General features: G+C 51.4%; 7 protein-coding genes across 7 annotated transcripts; 5 read left to right on the top strand and 2 right to left on the bottom strand.

Moving 5' to 3' along the window:
* Nucleotides 1–72: 72 nt before the first annotated feature.
* Nucleotides 73–1821, top strand: MRS44_009011 (uncharacterized protein; the record flags this gene model as incomplete). The annotated part of the gene is made up of 1 exon (XM_065621141.1): nt 73–1821. One exon carries the CDS (start codon nt 73–75, stop codon nt 1819–1821), a length of 1749 nt encoding a protein of 582 aa, XP_065477213.1.
* A 1070-nt stretch (nt 1822–2891) lies between these two features.
* On the top strand, nt 2892–3286 carry MRS44_009012 (uncharacterized protein; the record flags this gene model as incomplete). Its single annotated transcript, XM_046273876.2, has 2 exons — nt 2892–3085; nt 3139–3286. 2 exons carry the CDS (start codon nt 2892–2894, stop codon nt 3284–3286), a joined length of 342 nt encoding a protein of 113 aa, XP_046132474.1.
* Nucleotides 3287–4470: 1184 nt separating this feature from the next.
* Nucleotides 4471–6543, top strand: MRS44_009013 (uncharacterized protein; the record flags this gene model as incomplete). Its single annotated transcript, XM_046276390.2, has 4 exons — nt 4471–4731; nt 4783–5168; nt 5229–6072; nt 6127–6543. The coding sequence occupies 4 exons, from the start codon at nt 4471–4473 to the stop codon at nt 6541–6543; spliced, it is 1908 nt and encodes a 635-aa protein (XP_046132475.2).
* A 1383-nt stretch (nt 6544–7926) lies between these two features.
* On the bottom strand, nt 7927–9843 carry MRS44_009014 (uncharacterized protein; the record flags this gene model as incomplete). Its single annotated transcript, XM_065621142.1, has 1 exon — nt 7927–9843. One exon carries the CDS (start codon nt 9841–9843, stop codon nt 7927–7929), a length of 1917 nt encoding a protein of 638 aa, XP_065477214.1.
* A 239-nt stretch (nt 9844–10082) lies between these two features.
* On the top strand, nt 10083–13508 carry MRS44_009015 (uncharacterized protein; the record flags this gene model as incomplete). Its single annotated transcript, XM_046269759.2, has 1 exon — nt 10083–13508. The coding sequence occupies one exon, from the start codon at nt 10083–10085 to the stop codon at nt 13506–13508; it is 3426 nt and encodes a 1141-aa protein (XP_046132478.2).
* Nucleotides 13509–14343: 835 nt separating this feature from the next.
* MRS44_009016 (uncharacterized protein) lies at nt 14344–16051 on the top strand (the record flags this gene model as incomplete). Its single annotated transcript, XM_065621143.1, has 3 exons — nt 14344–14415; nt 14468–15834; nt 15892–16051. The coding sequence occupies 3 exons, from the start codon at nt 14344–14346 to the stop codon at nt 16049–16051; spliced, it is 1599 nt and encodes a 532-aa protein (XP_065477215.1).
* Nucleotides 16052–16444: 393 nt separating this feature from the next.
* Nucleotides 16445–17170, bottom strand: MRS44_009017 (uncharacterized protein; the record flags this gene model as incomplete). Its single annotated transcript, XM_065621144.1, has 3 exons — nt 16445–16478; nt 16531–16950; nt 17007–17170. The coding sequence occupies 3 exons, from the start codon at nt 17168–17170 to the stop codon at nt 16445–16447; spliced, it is 618 nt and encodes a 205-aa protein (XP_065477216.1).
* Between the last annotated feature and the right edge of the window lie 37 nt (nt 17171–17207).

Raw genomic sequence — 17207 nt, forward strand, 5'->3', positions numbered from 1 at the left:
AGTGAATGCGGCTCCAAGGAGCCGTTTGCCATACGTCGATTATAACAAAGACCCCCCAAGTCAACATCTCGGATGGACGACCAGCCCCGCCGCGATACCATCGATGAAGTGCTCCCGGGCACGAGAAGGCTCTTTACCGACGAGTGGGCGAGCGTGTCGGGCGACAGCGGACTCGAGAAGCATGGCGACATCATCCTCGTCCCGCCCCCGACAAAGTCACCCAACGACCCTCTGAACTGGAGCCTCGCGCGCAAGATATGGCACTCGTTCCTCGTCTGCTACATCGTCGCCCTGACCGCCGCAACCTCCAACACGGCCGGCGCGGCGGGTGTGGGCGTCAACGAGGAGTATGGCATTAGCTACGACGTCTTCAACACGGGCGCCGGCGTCCTGTTTATCGCCATCGGATACTGGACGCTGCTGAGCTCGCCCGCGACCCATCTCTACGGGCGTCGCATCCTCTACCTGGTTGGAACGGTATGGGGTCTTATCGGAAACCTCTGGTTTGGCCACCTCAAGAACAAAAACGACACCATCTGGTCTCAGCTCTTTGTCGGCGCCTCCGAGTCGGTCGCCGAGGCCGTCGTGCAGCTCTCTCTGCTTGACATTTGGTTCGAGCACCAGAACGGTACTTCGCTGGGTCTGTACACACTGGCCACCACGGTCGGCACCTACGTCGGCCCTCTGATCGGAGGCCACCTCGCCGAGAACATTGGCTGGCGCTGGATCGGCCACGTCGGCGCCATTGCCTCGGGGTTTACCTTGCTCCTCTTCTTCTTTGGCCTTGAAGAGACTGCGTTTGAGAGGAACCGCTACCTTGATCTGCAGCAGAATGACGAGCGCGACGCAGAGGCCAACTCGGCCAAGCCCGACGGCATTCCCGTGCCACCCCCGGCTCACCAGGGTGGCGATCTTGTCACCAAGATGAGCAGGGAAAAGTCGGAGGAGCCTGCTGACGTCGAGGCTAGTGTGGTGGACATGACCGAGTCCTCTAGCCGCTCGCAGACTGAGCGCAACCGGCTGTCGGTGTCGTACTCGCAGCGCAAGACTTACTGGCAGCGCATCGCCCTCATCACGCCCGCCTCCAATCTTCAGGGCCTGGGTGTCCGTCAGTATGTGTCTCGCCTGTGGCACACGATGCGCATCTTCACATTTCCCGCTGTGTGGTTTGCTGGCTTGCAGTGGGGATTGCAGAACATTGCGCTGTCCTTCTACCTCACTGTTGAAGAGGATTACTGGATTGGCCCTCCGTGGAACTACAGCGATGCCGCCGTCGGCAACATGAACATCCCGTGCCTGATTGGCAGCATCATCGGCTGTTTCTACGGTGGTTACTGCAGTGACAAGTTCATCCTCTGGATGGCCAAGCGCAACAAGGGCATTATGGAGGCCGAGTTCCGTCTGTACCTCATGGTGCTCTGCGTCGTCATCTTCCCGTTGGGCATGTGGCTCTTCGGCATCGGTTCCGCGAAGGGCTGGGCCTGGCCGGTTCCCTACGTGGCTCTGGGCTTCATCGGCTTCGGCTACGGATGCGCGGGCGACCTGAGCATCACGTACCTGGCCGACAGCTACCCGGACATGGTGCTGGAGGGTATGGTGGGTGTGGCCGTCATCAACAACAGCATTGCCACCATCTTTACTTTCGTGTGCAGCTACTGGATCGACACGGGACTTCAGGACTGCTTCATCGAGCTTGGCGTCCTGAGCTTCGTCATCCTCATGCTGTCGCTGCCCATGGCTGTCTGGGGCAAGCAGTCGCGTCGCTGGACCCTGGGGAGATACATCAATTTCCTCCGGATCCGTGACGGCATGGACGGCTGACTCGGGAGGGGCACAGCACTTTCCAAAGATCAGATCGAGTGGTCTGATGGGGATAGGTATGGTGATGACTCTGGGTGGGAAATAGATTGTGCCGAACCATCGGCTTCCAGACTGCAGAGTCACATTTGGATCCTTCGCACTTGCGAAACATCGCTTCTCTCTTTCAACTCCGTAATTATCTATTTGCGCGTACATACATTGAGATCCTTGGGGTCTGCCGTTCATTCACACACTGCACCGAGGCCGATGTATGTGAGACAGTCCTAACGTAAAACGGCCTCCTGCTTGGACGCAGCCCAGATCTCTGGACCGGAACCAACATCGATCTCGCAGCTCCTTAACCCCTGTGCATCTGACAAGTAACCACTCAAAACTTCCAACAGACCCATGCCCCTGGCATGAGGCGTTGTGCGGTCAGACAAGTCGGAGCATTCTGTCAACTGACCCCTGAAGATGGCTGGACCCTCTTGCCCGTTGCAGCACCATCCCTTTCCCTTTCAACGTCTTTGTTCCCGTTAGCTTCCCTACTAAGCATGTTCAGCCCTTATCCATAAAAACGTGGATGAAAGCTTCCAATAGTCCCCCCTCTTTCGGTGCAGTCTACGCCAAAACCGTTATGGACCCAGGAGAAATCCACGGCTAAAGGCTGAACCCCTCAAATGTCCACAGTTCTCTGTGAGTCTTGGCGTAGTCTAGAATGGGTTCAGCTGCTGGCGGTTGAGTCGTGGCGTTTGACATGTCGCTAAACCGTTCCCAACGTGGCGGCTACCACGCGCCAAGACGGGACCTCGTGGTAAAAACTGGTGGAAAAGTGGCGATAGCCTCGCGATACTATGGCCCTGTTGAGGATTCTATCGGTGTATTCAACGGTGTCTAGACAATGGGTTAGGCGATGTTGGGTCTCGAGAGCGGATTCGGACTTGAGCTGAAAGAGACCTAGGAGGTGAGAAATCAACTATAAAGAGAGCATCAAGTCTCCCTTCAACTGCTTCAGATCATCAGCATCAACATCTCAACAATCAAACATACATTCAAACATCTTTACCACTCCAATTCTTCCACCCTTCACCATGAAGTTCACTCTCATCGCCGCTCTCCTCGCCCCTGTCGTGGCCGCCATCCCCAAGGAGCTCCAGGAGCGCACTGGATGCGGTGATAACTGTGCCCGAGCCGTTGTCCCCGGCTTCCGCGGCCCCGCGGTCGTGGCCTCGTACCAGGCTGACTGCAACGCCTATCTTGAAGTCACCACGACCCCTCCCGCCAAGTGAGTTTTGTCCGTTGCCATTCACGCTTTGAGCAGTCTAACACAACTTTCAGGACTGTCTATGTGACCAAGTCTGTTCCCACCTACGCCAGCGCTTGCTCAGGAGAGGCTCGCTACCTCACCGCGTGCTCTTGCGCCAGCGCTTCTCCCGTCACCATTGAGGCGCCCACCCCTACTGTCACCAAGGTTGTGTTTGTTTAAGCCTGGGATCATGAATCTGAATGGGAAATGACATGGAGTTTGGTTGATGGTATCTGGGAGGTTTGTAAGGCTATGGTGATAGGGTTGGTTACAACGAGTTGAAGACCTTGGAGATAGACAACTAGCTGAGCTCTGTTTCTCGTGGAAATTGAAAGGACTTCTGAGCAATATGTTCACAACTTGGGCAAAACAAATCATTAAAGTACATAGCTGTGGAAATGCGAGAGACTAATTGCCTTTCTCGAAGATATGTCGCACAAAGGACTTATTATCTTAGATGCGAGACAACGCGACGTAGATAGCTACGGGAGATGGCTTTGAGATCACGAGATGATTTAGTAGCATATGGCCCTGTTGAGAACTATAGATGCTCCTAGGGGCTGTGTAATAAAAAGCAACGAGGCCATGCGCTACTGAATCCTCATGCCTCTGTCACACAATAGAGCAATGCATAAATAAGTAGTATCCCATGGCTAGAAGTATATACCTTGCTACCCTAGGTATTAGTCCTTTTTTAATTTTTCGCGTATATATATCTAAAAAGTCTGGGTGAGAGTCAACAGTGTGGCACAGCCAATCCACTGCATCTCTCGTGGTAGACGCGAAAATGGTCCTATAGTCTAGTGGTCAGGACGTTGGATTTTGATTTCTGCCTTCCAAAGTCGCCAGTTCGAACCTGGCTAGGACCTCTTTTTTGCCGTTGCTTGGTTTTAACTACCTACGACTTTTTTTTTGTCGTTCAATTGTCTCGGTGTTACTTCAATTCGACAAGAGGGAAAATGGGGAAATGACTGCGTGTGTAAAGCCGCATCATAGTTGAGCTTCACACTCGCTGGTTTCACGATCGACCATGATTTAACAGCTCGGGCCAGCATGATAGTGGGTGGGAATCATGTCTCAGGTATTCGGATATCACTCTCTGCTCACTCTCTCATCTTGGACTCAGGATCAACCCCCCTGAGTGATTCGGCGTTTACTGGACTGGGCTTGGTTTAGAAGGATGCCTAACGGCCCTTGCACCGACACCACGTCATCACGTGATAGCGCTGCGCTCCTGAATCCTGTCTAGGCTTCCTTCGCGTCTTCGCGTGTCGCTGTCAACTTATTTTAACATTGACTTCTTCCCATGTGCCCCCTCTCCCTTCAATTCCTGTCAAACCAACAACCGGCTGCAGTTGAACACAATGACTCTCAGGAGAAGCGCCAGAATTCGAAACCAGGAGGCCCAGGGACCACCTGAGCCCCGACAATCCCAGGCTGTCCCACTCAAACGCAAAGCCCCGCCAGCCAAAGCACAAGGGGTCGCGAAACGCAAGAAGAGCGCAACAGAGCCGGCAAAGCCCAAGGCTAAGTCCAGAGAACCAAATGTCCAGGCTCAAATCGTCTCGAACGATGATGCACTATCGTCCCTGCCACCAGAGATTCTCAACATGATTCTGCAGAGCGTGAGGAACCAAAGCATTTCATTGTGCCAATGCTAACATTATATGCCCTAGATCGATGATCGACCAACTCTTGGCAAACTGGGCCGCACATGCAAGAAATACTATTCAATCGCAATGCCGTACCTCTATAAGCACATTGCTGTGGCTGCCATGTTTCACGCCCACATTCCAAAGCTCATCCGTGGTCTTGAGCCAGTTCTCACGATAGCGCAGAAGAAGCAGCTGAAGAAGGAAGGCAAATACAAAGGCCAGCAGGACCGATTTTCATCCCGTCTTGACGAGGACGCCAAGCCACTCTGTGCAGACTACGTCCGCAGCATCGTCGTCGGTGTGTGCGACCCGGGGCGAAAGCACAAGTACATTACCAACAGATACCTGGAAGAGGCCTTTCAGAACTTGAACAATCTGGAGATTGTCGAGACCCATGTTCTTACAACGTAACTTGGCATTCAATCTATCTCCAATACATGGGCCATAACGTGCTAATGTGTCCACAGGCCCATGGCGGAAAGCCTTGCATCACTGAAATCCCTGAAAGCTTTGTCTGTGAGTACAAGCAGGTTTGATGAAGGTGCTATGCGACCACTTGCAAAAGTCAAGAACCTGCAGCATCTAAGCGTTGAGGATTACAGCTGGGGCAGTGCCATGGGCAAGGATAACGTGGTTCGGGCGATGCTACTAAACTCTAGGTCGACACTTCGCAGTCTATCTATGAAAACAAGCTCATACGCCACCTCCTTTCTGGAAGACTGGGAGAAGATTGTTTCCGCATCCAAATCGAGCCAAGCACATGGTCTCATCGCCCTCAAGTCATTAACTCTTTCTGGCGTCAGATTTGATGAAGGCAACTTCTTAAAGTCGATGCAGAGGGCCATTGACTTTGCCGGTCTGCAAGAGCTCAAACTTGGGCGTCTGTCTGAAGGCAGACACCGCCTTTTCCAGTATCTCTCAAGTTTGGCCGGCTCAGCCCAGGACAAGCGCATAGCCTTGCGAATCCTGAGTGTGGACATGTCACACAATCAACGTATGGAGACGCCCGAGCAGGAGCAGATGGGCTTTGACGCCAAATGCGCCTTCATCTCCTCGTTCGATACCCTCTCGACTCTGGAACTTGTGGATTACAACCAATATCCTCAGGAACACGTGGTCAATCCTGGATTGTCGGATACACTGCTGCAAGCCATCCTCAAGCATGAGAACCTGAAGGTTCTCAGGATATCTTATAGGGGAATCATCTCTGGCTGCAAGATCCCATATCTGTCAGCTGAAACTGTGGCTACCATCGTCAACAACCTACCTCATCTGGAGGATTTCACGTTTGCGCCGGAAGAGAGTGAAATTGTAAGCCCTTTTGATTGCATTGCCTCTACTCATCTTGCTAACAGGTGTCGATAGGACAAAGTCGGCGAAGCACTTGCTGCCAGCCCCAATCTCACCAGCATTACTTGCTCGCCGCATGCCCGCTGGGGGCACCTGGGCCAAGATCAAGAAAAAATACCTGGCTCCAACATTCTAAGAGGCATTCTCCAAGGGTTCATGTCCCGTGCCAGCAACAGTGACGACAACAAGTTTGTCTGGGAAGAACACTACAAGCTCAAGCGAGTCTCTGTGACCTACCGAGCATGGATCGTTGCGTCCAAGTTTGGGAAGCTTGAGAAGGGCATGAAGAAGGAGGAAAAGATGAAGAGTAGCGGTGATGGGAAGCGGGAGGTTCTGTACCGTGATATCTCGGGGACTCTTCTCCGGTATATACATGTCGGCTACGATCCTGGCTTCGAGTGGGTGGAGAAGGTATCAAAGGATATGGATTAAGCGATGCATCGATATCCTTCTTGTACGATGTTGGGTTGAATAGTTATAACTGAGCACTGTTTGCATTAATCTATGGCTATGGGGAATGAAGGAAGGGCCTTGAGGTAAGGACCAAGGAGGGACATTACGAGGCAATAGCAAGTAGCTTAGTTAGAAGTATCACGAGAGCTTGAATTGGAGGCGCTTGGGGTGGAAAAGACAAGGATCTAGGTTGCCCCACTGAACAGCCCACTATGCCTCAACGGACTGTAGGTGCTCCTCATCAATCTCCATCCCATCTTTCGCAGTCTTTGGTTCATCCGGATCATCCCAGGCCAGAAGATATTTACCCCCAGAAGAGACCGACGCTACTATAAAAGGGCCTTCGAGGGGGAGTTGCCGCCCTGCCTATACCAAACTTTATCTCCCGTACCGAACTTGGGGGGCTAATGCCTGATATTAGCCCGCAATCATCGACGCAATCTACACGCCCAAGAACTCACTTTCTGGTACTCCTGGATATATGGTCTCGATTCATCATAGTCGATGGTGAACTCTGGGCTGTCGCTTCTGCTACTGGCTCTATGCCTCACTTATTAGCATGAGCTACCACGAGGTAGATGGCTTCAACACCAACATACCCGTTCTGGTCAGACGCCATGTTTACGTGTCAGCGATGAACGAGGAGCTGGGTGCCAGATCCTTCAACTCTCAGGACAGGGATGAACTGATATATAGCGACTGATTGGAGGACTGATATCTTGAGCGCCTAGTACGACAGTTTCAATTTACCGTCGAGTGTGCGGAAAAGGCAGGACCAGAGTTATTGTCGGCCAGCCTGGCCTTGGTGCCCAATGTGCACATTGTAGGCTGCCCGACATTCTCACCCGGCCCGGCAGCCGGCAGCCCAATCCTGCTGGTTACTTTCCACCCCGCGCCCTAGAGAGTGGCGTAGATATCAAGCCCCGCGTCCTTGGCGTCTTGATGCAGCAGTCGGCTATCTTGGATCCGGGCATGGGTATGCGAGTTTAAGAAGTCAATAAATGAGACTTTGCTCCTCTCGTTACGGGCCATGATGAATAATTAATAGCTAACGAAAGAAAACCATATGACAAGAAGTGGAGAATGAATGAAGTTTGAAAAGTTCACTGAGGCACACCCGAAGTGAAAAGAGACGCAGTCTAACCATGGATGGTTTGATTATCCTTACAGCGAGAACTGGTAAAATAAAAGACTATAGAAACAATAGGAAGAAAAATCCTCTGAACGTCAAGAGATTTAAACCGAGATAGACATTCTAATCTGCGTAGGTGAGCCCCACGGTGCCACTGAAGACGAAGGACGAAGCTAGATGCCGGTCTCAGTACAAGAATCACTTACATAGTCATAGAGATAGCGCCTGATTTAGTTCTGTATGAATGTGGAATGTCCACGCTGTCCAAGAGTCTTGTAATCTGTCTTCGACTTCGGCCGGCGACCCCGTAGTAGAGGTCTAACCGCGGATAGGTGCGCAAATGGTGCAGGCTGAGTGGTGACGAACACCTTGAAAATATCATCACAGCTGTGAATGCCACGGAGGATATTATGTTCTGGGATTGTCATCCTCACAACCAACTCGATCCGCTTTTCAGTGAGATCTTGCTCGCCCGTGATGGTGCTGTCAGAGAAGAGTCGCGTATTCTCGTTTGCCAGGAGGTTTTTAATCTCCCAGTCTCCTGAGAGATAAAGAATGTGCACAAACACCGGATCCTCGCCATTGTTGACAATAGACAGACAAAGTATTTGTTCGTTTTTCACGTGAATTACTCTGGTGTCTGGAAACGGAGCCCCCGACTCGTTGCATATCTTGACGTCGACGTCGGCTCGAAGTGCCTCATTTTCTGTAGACGGCTTCATATTGACAATCTCGTGGTATCGTGTAAGGTATGCCAGAACACGAAGGATCTGAGGGCGGGTGGTTGGGGAATGAGCCGGTAGTAGCGAGAGTCCATCAAAATGCACTCTTTGCCCCTGACTATCTTGTATGTCAAATCCGCCCTGGTCGTTGATTTTGGCTTTGAAAGGTGCCGTGGCTTCTGTGAAGCTGGGTAGGAACACTGAATTCTCTTGCAAGTACCTCCCCTGACTCGATCGGTTCGCTGCCCCATCTGTCGTAGTCGAAACCTGCTGGCATAGTTTGAGCGGTCTGGCTACCCACCCAGCATCGATCTTCGAGGGAGGGTTGATGTGGTTGACCTTAGCTGTCACTCCGCCCACATCTTGGGCAGTTGCAAGTACATGCGTGCTTCCACAAACTTCATCGGTGAAGTTGTTCGGAGGAACCAAAACTAGCTTTTCGTTCTCATGAACCCCCATAATCTCCCCTGCCTGGACCATGATCTTTCCGCTTTTGAAGACGACCAAGGGGAAGAAGGTATCGTCCGAGCCCTGCAAATGTCCAAAGAATGAAAAGTCGCCGCTCCCCTTCAGCTGAGGGACCTGGTTAGACTCCATAGCTCTGAACCTGGCGCAGATGAACTGGAAGATGGCCATGTGACTCATATTCAGCGACTTTAGTCTGTCAAGCGATTTGAAGAGGGTGTAAGTCAGGGTTCCATAGAGTTTCCCGCCCTCGAAGCGTAGGGCGCGCGTGGTTTGTGTTGGCCCACACGCCGTAATAATTGTGTAGCCCTTGGGATCCATAAGCCAGTTTTCACGCGCCGAAGCGCCTCGGACAGTTCCATCGCTGCATGTGGCACCTAGATGGGCATGATCTTGGGGATTTTCGACATACTCGGGATCAGAGGCACCGACAAAAGGAATGTATCGCTCTGGGTCCGGCAACTCTCGGCGAGATATCTTACCCGAGTAGCAACAGTCGAGAACTAAGAGGACTTTGACACCCTTCGTGACCATCTTGTTGAGATAATTTGCTAATTCGTCACCAGTGAGGCAGTCCCGAAGCCGCCCGTTCTGGTCTTCGCATCCGAAAAGAACGAACGCCAGTGCACCTTGGGGCAAAACTGTGCCATGCCCAGAGAAGTGAACAAAGACATGATCGTCTTTGGTAGAGCCTGATGAGATACGGGTAAGATTATCTCTAACGTTCTGTAGGGTCGGTAGAGATTCATCACCCTCCGGTGGTTTGCGTGGGTTGGGACCCTGATGTGTCGGGTTGCTCGCCGTCAGTCTGGTAATCTCCAACATGTCGAGCCTCTTATCCCGCTGAAGAGTTTTCAGGTATGCCTCCAGTAAATCAACATCTCGAACACAGCTGTTTAGAGGTTTCTTGATGGAAAAGTCCACGCCGATTAGGAGCGCAAAATGCTTAGGATTCGACATGTTACCGCTATCTGGGCTGGCCTGCACGTGGGTATTGGGGACGATGTGATAAATAAAGGTCTGCTTAGAATTATATGCAAAGAATGAGGGGTATTACACGTGATTTGGGTATCCATGGAGCCTGTCGTGCATGTCCGGTTGGGTTCTCAGCCTGATTTCGCCTAGCACTCAAGATCTTGACAGTATCACCCACCAAGTGCACCAAATCACCCCTCAGTGAGGCATCAGCGCGATTCAGAATGGATATCTCTCTTATGGATGACGAGGAGTTTTCCGTCTGGTTGGAAGCGTACATTGGAGCACCGGGCCCTGGTTCGCTCAATGCCTCGATCCCGTCTCCAGACGCTGCCAGAGCTCTTCGTCTCGATCACCTCGCCACACACACGGCAAGAAGAAGACTCAGTCGAAACGATGAACTCGGTAACAATCTTAATGATCAAGAGATTGATCTAAGACTTCACGCAGTGGATATATCGCCGCCGCTTGACCCCGAACTGGCATGGAGGCTGCTGTTGGCAGTGGATACTCTCCTCGAACGCTACCAGACGCGCAGTCAAGACATGCTAGATCTGGAACTGTCGATTTCTCGTTTGGAGCGTGCTAGCTCACTTATAGAGGAGGGGAATGAGCTTTTCCCGGATTACCTCGTGATGTACGGACGCGCTCATCGCTGTCACTTCGAGATGACTCAAGACCCTTTCGAGCTTGGAAGGACCATCCAGACCCTTGCCTCATTCCCACACGTGGTTGACGAGAACCCAATGCTGCTACAGGTGTATTCGAATCTCTTGATGGATCGGTTCAAGATTTCAGCAACGCACCAGGATCTGCAGGCGGCCATTGAGCGGGCTGAGGCTGTTCGAAACTTTGTCGATGCTGGGGCCGACACTCAGATATTCGCCCTTTCAAACCTTGCAGAGTGTCTGTCAGAGTTGTCTGACCTTCATATTGGTGATGCAGACACGCATCTGGATCGTGCGGTGATGATGGGACTGGAGGCGAGGGAATTGGCTCAGCGGCCAGACTGCCCCGTTGCGGATGTCGCCTTTGTATACGGAAGTCTCTCATACGCGTACTATCGCCGTTATCTACATTCTCTAAGACCTGCAGATGTACAGCAGGCGCTTGAAAACGGAAGGAGATCAGTAGAACTCTGTGGAAACGGCCACCCCGACAAGGCCCGATGGACAAACCAACTTGGACTGGCCTACATAGCCCGCTTCCACCACCTGGCCGATAGATCTAGCCTTGAGAACGCCACTGGCCTATTTCAGCATGCTATTGAGCTCTCCTCGGAGCATGGGCAAATCCGTGGGCTAGCACTCAGCAACCTAGCAGATGCGTTGGCGTCCAGGTTCGACCTGACTGGGGAGACCGAAGCTCTGGACATTGCAGTCGCCAAGTACCGGGCCGCAGCCAACCAACTCAACCCGCACGTCGTGAAGTCGGCTGATAACCTACGAAACCTTGGAAGTATCTTGATTAGTGCGTACCGCCGCCACTTGGAAGACGAGTATTTGGATGAAGCTGTGGACGTCCTCAACCGAGCTCTGTTGAGATACCCCGACGGCCATGTGGACATTGGATTCACTCACTCTTTGCTCTGCGAGGCACTGGACAATAAAAACAGACACGTGGAGTCTAGCCAACAAGAAAACATTCAGAGTGCCATCGACCATGGAACGAAGTCGATACTACTGGCTGGGCAAAATGATCCACGCATGCACCGTCTTCAACAAACCCTTTCTATGGCCTACCAAACCAAGTGGGAAGAAGGAAACCATGGAGAAAAGGCGGACTTGGAGAAAGCAATCGAGATGTCGAGGAAATGCCTTGATGCGACACCACAGGATTCTTCGGATAGAGCAAGACTCCTCGGCTGGCTCGGCGGCCTGCTTGTGGCACAGCTATTTGACAACGATCCAGACGCCGATGCTTCTACCTTCACTGAACCCCTCAGTCTCTTCACAGAAGCAGTAAATTCACCAAATGGATCGCCTGTCATGCGAATAAAAGCTGCTCAAAAGGCGGTTAGAATCCTCACACACCAGCACAGGTGGGAGGAGGCAAAACCAATCGGCTTGGCGGCCATGCAGCTGCTACCCCGAGTCTGTGGCAGATATCAGTCCTTGCAAGACCAGCAGCAGGTTGTTTCACAAACCTCAGGCCTAGCATCTGAAGTTTGCTCCTTGTTGCTACAGCTAGGGGAACCCGATGAAGCCCTTGCACAGCTCGAAGCAGGCAGAGCCATGATATTGGGATTCGCCATGGACAACACTGATGAAGTATCGGAGCTACAGGAAACCGACAAGGGCCTTGCGAAGGAGTTTTTGGACATCAGGGCGAAGTTGCACATCCCATCCGATCTTCAAAGCTCCCGTCTTGGAGAGGTCAGACTACAAGAAAGAAGGGCCGCTGAAGCAGACCTTGTCAACTGCCTCGAAAAGATTAGAAATCTTGATGGCCACCATGACTTCCTTCGTGAGCCTCCTGTTGATCGATTGAAATCATGCACTAAGGAGGGCATCGTCGTCTTGGTGAACATCAGTTATTTGAGAAGTGATGCCATCATTCTCGTCGACTCCCGCACGCTGGTTGTGCCACTTTCAGGGCTCGAGCCGCAGAAGATAGTGGAATTCGGCGTTCAGTTAATTTCAGGATTTTCCATTGTGGACTTTCCTGTGAAGCGAGCCATCCAGATTGTCTCGAAGAAGGTTCCCAAACAGGCGAGACAACCCTCGGCAGGTTTTGCAGGCTGGCTATGGGACAACTGTGTACGGCCTGTGTTTGATGAGTTGAAGCGCTACGGCGCCATGCCTAGCGATGGTGAACCACCCCGGATTTGGTGGATCGGATCTGGGGGTGCCGCTGGGTTTCCTTTCCACGCGGCTGCATCGGAGACCGACCCTGACCAGGACGCGTTGTCTCTGTCAGTCTCATCGTACACGCCATCCATCAAGGCCCTGTTGCACGCCAAGCAGCGTTCTGATCGGTCTCGGGCGCTGAGGAGGAAGACAGATCAGGAGGAACTGGATTTGACCATCGTCACAATGGAAACAACACCCGGAAATCACGCCCCTCTGCCAGCAGTGCGGAAGGAGAAGGAAGTTATTGCAGATCTCACCAATGGGAAGTGGAAATGCACGCACCTACCTCAACCAACAGCGAGTCTCGCTCTACAGGCCGTCGCCACGAGTGACATTGTCCACTTCGCTTGTCATGGGGTGGTAGATAGGGGCGACCCGTCACAAAGCCATCTTGTCCTCGAGAAGTCCAGCAAAGATGGCAGCACCAAGGAGGTTGATAAGCTCACCGTTCCCCAGTTTCTCGCCCTGGACAATCTCAAAAAGCCCTGGATAGCATTCCTCTCTGCTTGTACCACAGCTTCGATGGGGACCTTTCGCCTCGGGGATGAAGGCTTACATATGTCTGGGGCCTTGCAGATTGCTGGATTCTCTCATGTCATTGGATCCTTATGGCCGGTGGAAGACGAGGTCGGTGTCGAAATTGCTCGTGCCTTTTACGAGAATCTCATTGGTGTTACACATGATTCTGTTGATGATGAAATGGTGGCTTCCGCCCTGAGGGAGGCAGTGATCAAGGTCCGAGAGCATTATCCATCTTCTTGGACTAAATGGGCGGCTTATATTCACTCAGGAGCTTGAGTGTAAATGGCCTAACTCCTTTCCTTTCTCGGTTCAATTTGTCATGAATGCAAGGTGGAGGGATTTCTTTTTTTGATAACGCCATCATTGAGACCTTGGGAGATTTTAAACTGTATGACACAGATCGAGTTTAATAGGAAGTGTTTCATCTAACAAATTCTGTGGCTGGAGTCGCCCGTTGATATTGTGCGCAGGGGGCAATGGAAGGAATACCTTAGTACACCCCATGTTGGACGTTGATATCTCTTATCCTGTTCGTCTTAATATCATTTTATTGGGGGGATAAGGGCATAGTCGATGTAAGTAGCATCAAAAATGTGAAGGACATGGTACTCTCTATGGGAAGATCACAATATCCTTAGAAATCCCGGGGTGTTTTGTGGCCCGAGGTCTAGAGTTACATCTCTCGCATAACGTTATGTGGGAACTTTTGCCCGGAGAGACGAACTTCGGTCTCAATGGGCATTGGACCGGCAGTCGGCATCGGAGTTCAAATGCCCGTGGTCCACATTAGATTCCTGAAACAACACGGAGCATATGTAGGTCTCAGTAACCCTGCCATCTATCAAGTGCCGTGACTCGTAAATTGCCAAAATGTCAAGCAGGGCGCAGATCACCTCTAGTTATGGCCTGAAAATCGGCCTCCCGGGCTCAAAGAGACCGAATAGTCCGCGGACTACAGCAACCTCCATGGACAATTGTATGAAGGGCTTCTTTTGAGAGATATTTGGAGAAGGATCTGCGAGTGCCGATTAGATATAAGTAGGGAACGTAATTGCTGTCCATTACTTCTCCTCCATCTGCATCATTACTCAGACTTTGAAACCTCGTTGCAATGGCCGTTCTGTCTATGCTTTCTTCACAGCTGGCCAGTTTTACAGCCGTTGCTTTGGCCCTGTCACTCACTGTAAGGATGTCTTTCGAATCATAGATATTCTTACTGACATTAATTCCATCAGTTTGTATTTTACTTGTTATTACGCTGCGCCTACTATGCATTCTTCCACCCCCTCGCCAAGGTCCCAGGCCCAAAACTCTACGCTGCTTCTTCGTTGCCCTACTACCTCCATCTGCTCCGCGGCGACTGGCATCAGAGTCTGAAAGAGATGCATGACCGCTATGGGCCTGTCGTTAGATTTGCCCCTACAGACATCTCATTCATCACTGCCACCGCCCTGAAGCAGATTTACGGACACAAGTCTAGCTTGGACGCGACCTTTGTCAAGGACCCCCCTTTCTATCAAAGAGGCCTCAAGGATCCCACCATCATAAACGCCAATCATGAGGACCACAAGCGTTTCCGGCGACTCTTGTCACACGCCTTTTCAGAGAAGGCACTTCGCAGCCAGGAGGATATTCTGAAGCTATACATTGACAAATTCATCAACCGACTCGCCCAGCAAGCGCATGATGGAGTGGCTGTCGACCTTGTTTCCTGGTACAACTTTGCGACCTTTGATCTGATTGGGGATCTCTCCTTTGGCGAACCCTTTGGCTGTCTTGATAGCGGTGGCTATCATCCTTGGGTCCGTCTCGTCTTCCAACACGTCAAAGCGATTCCCTACAGACAAATTGCCCAATACCTCAATATGGGCTTCCTCGTCCCTTATCTTACACCAAAACGCCTGGTCAAGGGCTCTAAGCAGCACCTTCAACTGAGCCGTGAAACCGCTATGAAAAGGGTCGCAAGCACCACCGACAGAGCAGACTTCATCTCCTACATCCTCCGCCACAATGACGAAAAGGGAATGTCTGATGGTGAGATCGCTGCTAATTCGCACATCCTTATTCTTGCCGGAAGCGAAACAACGGCCACCCTACTCAGCGGCGTCACATTCCAGCTTCTCACGAACAAGTCGAAGCTTGATAAACTGGTCTCCGAGATCCGGTCCAGTTTTGATGCCGAAGATGATATTACGCTGGAGCGTGTCAATCAACTTAGCTACTTGTTGGCCGTCCTCAACGAAGGACTCCGCATCTGTACGACGCCTACCTTGATGAGTATCATTGTTTCTAACACTTCACAGATCCCCCCGTGCCAACTGGTCTACCAAGGCTTGTTCCTTCAGGAGGTGAGATTATGGAGCGATTTTGGATACCCGAAAAGGCAAGTCTCTGCAAACGATATCGCCATATCTTTGCTAATTCTCAAGCCTCAGACACGAGTATCGGTTCCTCACTGGGCAGCATTCCATAGCGAGTCCAACTTCCGTGACGCCGACAACTTTGTTCCGGAGCGGTGGCTTGGTGACGTTTGCTACAGCAATGACTCCAAAGACGTGCTTCAGCCGTTTTCCACTGGCCCCAGGAATTGCATCGGCAAGAAGTGAGTTGACCTGACCGTCAAATGACCCCTGGACAGTGTGCTGAGCCGAACAACTAGCCTCGCGTACGCTGAAATGCGCCTTATTCTTGCTCGACTGCTTTGGAAGTTTGACCTCGAGATACTTGAAGATAGCAAGGATTGGGATAGCCAGAAATCCTTCTTGCTCTGGGAGAAGGGTGCCCTGCTTGTTCGATTGACCGAGGTCATCCGCGATTGAGAAAGAGGCTGTGCACAAGGAGAGCTCCAGATATCACCTTGCGTCGAGGAACCGAATTATTATTCGGATACACAGTGAGAGACATAGCTATGAAGCATGCTTCGGGGCTGCCCAAATTCCAAGTCGGTGTGTTTTCTGATTGGGCTTTCATCCCCGTATGTGTCAGTGAATGCGTTTGACAGGGAGGGCGGCCTGCTGCCCGGCATTGACATATTTTACGAAGGCGTTCAGCTACATCGTCATCTTATTTCTCACTGTGGCTGATGGGACGCGAGTATCTGACTTAATATGCAGTATACATTGGTAAAAGAAAGCGCTGGCCAAGTACTTGTGAATACAGGGTTGTTTTTACTACGTCGCCAGGAGCAGAATATCCTTGCCCACCCACAGTTCCTAGGCTTCAGGCTTCCTCCCGTAAATTACACGACTAGTAGAGCGTTAGCACATTGAGACAAAAAAGAAGGGGCGGGAAAGAATACATAGACCAGTAGGCGTGGATTTTTGGATTGTTCAAATCCTTCCTGGCCTCGACGAGGAAAACGCTGACCTCCTCAGGAGTCCAGCCAAGGCACCTTGTAAACAAGGCCATGGAAAGACCCTCAAGAAGATCGTCTGTGTTGAACTTGCTCCACTCTCCAAGTTCCTTGAACCTCTTCTCCTTAGGCCAGCGATTGATTGGCCATTTGAATGGAACCTCCTTGATGTCAACGAATCCAACCTCAGCCATGAGTTGCTTGAGCCGATCCATCTCTATGAATGGAGTTCCGTGCTCTTTAGCAGCTTTGTCCAGAAGAACATTCCATTTACGAAGAGCATGGTCTTCAGTCAGAGTGTTGTCGTCTGACTTCATGAATGCATCGACGTCTTGAAGCTCAGCATAGCCACCCGGCGCAAGATTTCTAGGTAGTCGCGTTAAGCGTTGCCAAATTGTTAACCACATCATAGGATGACTCACTCATAAATCTTGCGTAAGTACTCTGGCCAGTTCTTGACAGAGACGTTCATCATTCGGCTGTGAATATAGTCAAAAGGCTGATTATAAGTCCACTCTTCATCGATATCGTCGATCTCAAACTTGACATTCGGGGGCACACTGCTCAAGTTTAAGTTTTCATCCATATTTAATGTGAGAACTCATCTCGTACAATTCCGGTTG

This window comes from Fusarium solani (assembly GCF_023522795.1).
Source record: "Fusarium solani strain SB1 chromosome Unknown bctg00000005, whole genome shotgun sequence".
NCBI classification, from domain to species: Eukaryota; Fungi; Ascomycota; class Sordariomycetes; order Hypocreales; family Nectriaceae; genus Fusarium; species Fusarium solani.